The sequence below is a fragment of the Echinococcus granulosus genome (genome assembly GCF_000524195.1).
Source record: "Echinococcus granulosus chromosome Unknown EG_S00307, whole genome shotgun sequence".
Classification (NCBI taxonomy): domain Eukaryota; kingdom Metazoa; phylum Platyhelminthes; class Cestoda; order Cyclophyllidea; family Taeniidae; genus Echinococcus; species Echinococcus granulosus.
This window is the reverse complement of record NW_020170687.1, coordinates 3341-6010: the sequence shown is the minus strand read 5'-3', so window position 1 is coordinate 6010 and position 2670 is coordinate 3341. Positions and strand designations below refer to the sequence as shown.

The window sequence follows — 2670 nt, the reverse complement described above, 5'->3', positions numbered from 1 at the left end:
TCTATGCATCTGGCAATAACTTGCCGATCCACAATTCAAATTCACTCACTGCCTTCATATGCTAATCACACCGCAGAAGCATGCCGAATGGTTACAATGAAAGCAGTTGTTGCCTTTTTGTTCTACGCATGAACAAGGATGCAAATTACCAAAGGTAACTAAAGAGCAATCAAGCTTTTTAGTTCCTTTCTTTTATAAGCAAGACTAGGTCAATTAACTATCGGCTCCATCACTACACCACATATTTGGCTACTTGCCTGGTTTCGGTCCTTCTCTTTATGTTTACCTTTGTTTAACTACTTTAGCACAAAAACTGCAAGAAGTATGCGATTTGCGATTGCCATTTGGATTGGTTCGTCGCCTGATTCCACTTTCTAGTCTAGTCATTTGCTGAAGCTAAAGATGTCAAATTTCGCATCTGGCATAAGAAACAATTTGATGAAATAGTGCTAAATGCTTGAATTTGATACCACCCAAAATATTCCGAGTGTAATGATGACTTTTGTCGCACAAGAACTTGCCAATGTCTAGCTGCATATGCTGCGTATAAATATGAAGGACGCGTCATCAACCTGATTTCCATTCCCTCACCTGTCTTTTTACTTCACTGTCTCAAGTTTTAATAACTGCCATCTCCTGAGTGAGGCATGTTTCAAGTTAGCGATTACTAAAACCTATCAGAACTGTTTTCTGTCTCATGCCACAATCCACGTTAAGGGAAAGAATGCTGCTATAAATGTTGGTTTATTTTGTTGCTGAATTAATTTTCCTCCTTGTAAGCTTTTCAAACAGGTACTTGGATTTCCAAAAGGGTATTTGTTCGACAAGGTGCTGGTTAGCATGGCAGTTTACTATAGCGTGTCCTTTTTTTGGTGCAATTGACACTGACGGACATGACACTGGAGCGTAACATCACAGGCCAATCAGAAGGAGGAGTTTGGTGTTTAGTGTCATCCGCTAAATGATGCGATTGGCTGAGGGGTCGCTGTCACTGCTAGTGGTTGGATTTGGCAGCGCGACTTCAGTAGCATTAGCATATTTTTACAAATAAACTCAAAGCTGAGATAAGTCAGATCATTTTGTGATTTTAATATCGGTTACTTCTGATAGTCAGAAGGAAAAAAACATCGAAGGTGATAGGACGGCTTTCACCAATTATAGGAAATGGCAAAATGCCTTTTTCGAAGTCTTACAACATACACCAAGTTTTGCACGTTAAATCCTGGTCTGGAAGATTTACGCATTGACTTCCCCTTCCTTGATGCAGCGTTGGTGCGGTTGCATCGGCACGTCGCATTGTATCACTTAGTCTGCTTTCTCACTTGTAGCCAATTCTAGCAGTCGTGGACATTCAGTGGAAGGGTGTTCCCTCACCTTCTTCTCGATGCTAACCTACCACCAAGCCATCTCAAATGGATGTGAATATCGTTAGTGATTTCTCCTACAAGTGCTGTCGTGGCTTCTGTCCTCTGATAATCGGTAAGAAAATGGACAAGGAAGTGAATTTTGAGATGTGCTTAAACCTCTTGGAAGAATAATTTGGGATCCGAAACGTAGCAACATATGGCGGATATTTATTTTCAAACGGTAAAGTTAAATGGTTATTCTAAAAACAAACACATTATTAAAGTTGATGTAACAGCGGATATGCTTTGATAATGAATGCCCTTGGTAATCCGAGATGTGTATATCACTGCAAATGATTCATTTACTATTAAAAGCTTTTCCACCGTTTATGGAAGCTTTTGTTTGATGTTCTGTATAAGATCAGCACTGGCTTTCCCCTTTCCTCAAGTTTCAGTGTTAATGGTCAGATTCGTGCCCTGATTATGCCTTGACGTAATCCATGTGGAAAAGCCACCATACCAAAACATGTTACTTACTGAAATTGAAATGCAGCAAAAGAGCGCTGATCATATTTCGCTGGGTGCTAATCAAGGTAACTTGTACGAAACAACTTGATAAACGATTTGACTCGTGGCAAATCCAATCGGCGTAAAGTAAATATGTGGAATAAAGGGCATCATTTTGTGACACATCTGTCAACAAGTAGTAAAGAATTATGGGATGACTGAAGGGAGCATAAACCTTTACAAACGGTCTGAGGCCTGCAGTGCCTCATCGTCTAGGCAATTAAAATATCCACTTATGTTCCATGGATTCTTCTTGATGCCACACTCCCACACAACCTTGGAATAATGCACGAGATTCAGCAGCCCACATCAGAGGTATTAAGCAGTGGAATTCATGGACTGTTGGATAATCAAGTATCGTGAAGCAATCGACAGCTACTGGTTAAGCTTCCTCCATAAACAAGTTTGCGAGAATGGAAGCGTTTTGCCTTGAGCAAAATCCGTCTAAATTGACCTAATCCACGAGGATGCACAATGTGGCCTACCTGTAGACAAGCATAATTCCCAAGTACATAAGAGCAGCATTGAGGAATCCCAACAAATTTGTCAGCAGAATGACTTGCACTAACTCCATAAGAGAGGTAGAGAGGAGAATGGATAGAGTTTAACATCAGATTAAATTTGCTCTCATCACATACCAAAATCATGTGACGCAAGTAAACAGCATGCGCATCCATGTCCCTTTCCATCTCCTGGCCAATTCATTCTACACAGACTTTCCTCCTCGAAATCGCAAAAATCTTCCATTTATGCCTGG

At 40.6% G+C, this 2670-nt stretch overlaps 1 protein-coding gene across 1 annotated transcript; it reads right to left on the bottom strand. All coding sequences in view use genetic code 11, as the record gives it.

The window, feature by feature from the left end:
- Positions 1 to 379: 379 nt before the first annotated feature.
- Positions 380 to 2602, bottom strand: EGR_10938 (hypothetical protein; the record flags this gene model as incomplete). The annotated part of the gene is made up of 3 exons (XM_024500187.1): positions 380 to 602; positions 1524 to 1606; positions 2399 to 2602. The coding sequence occupies 3 exons, from the start codon at positions 2600 to 2602 to the stop codon at positions 380 to 382; spliced, it is 510 nt and encodes a 169-aa protein (XP_024345398.1).
- Positions 2603 to 2670: the final 68 nt, after the last annotated feature.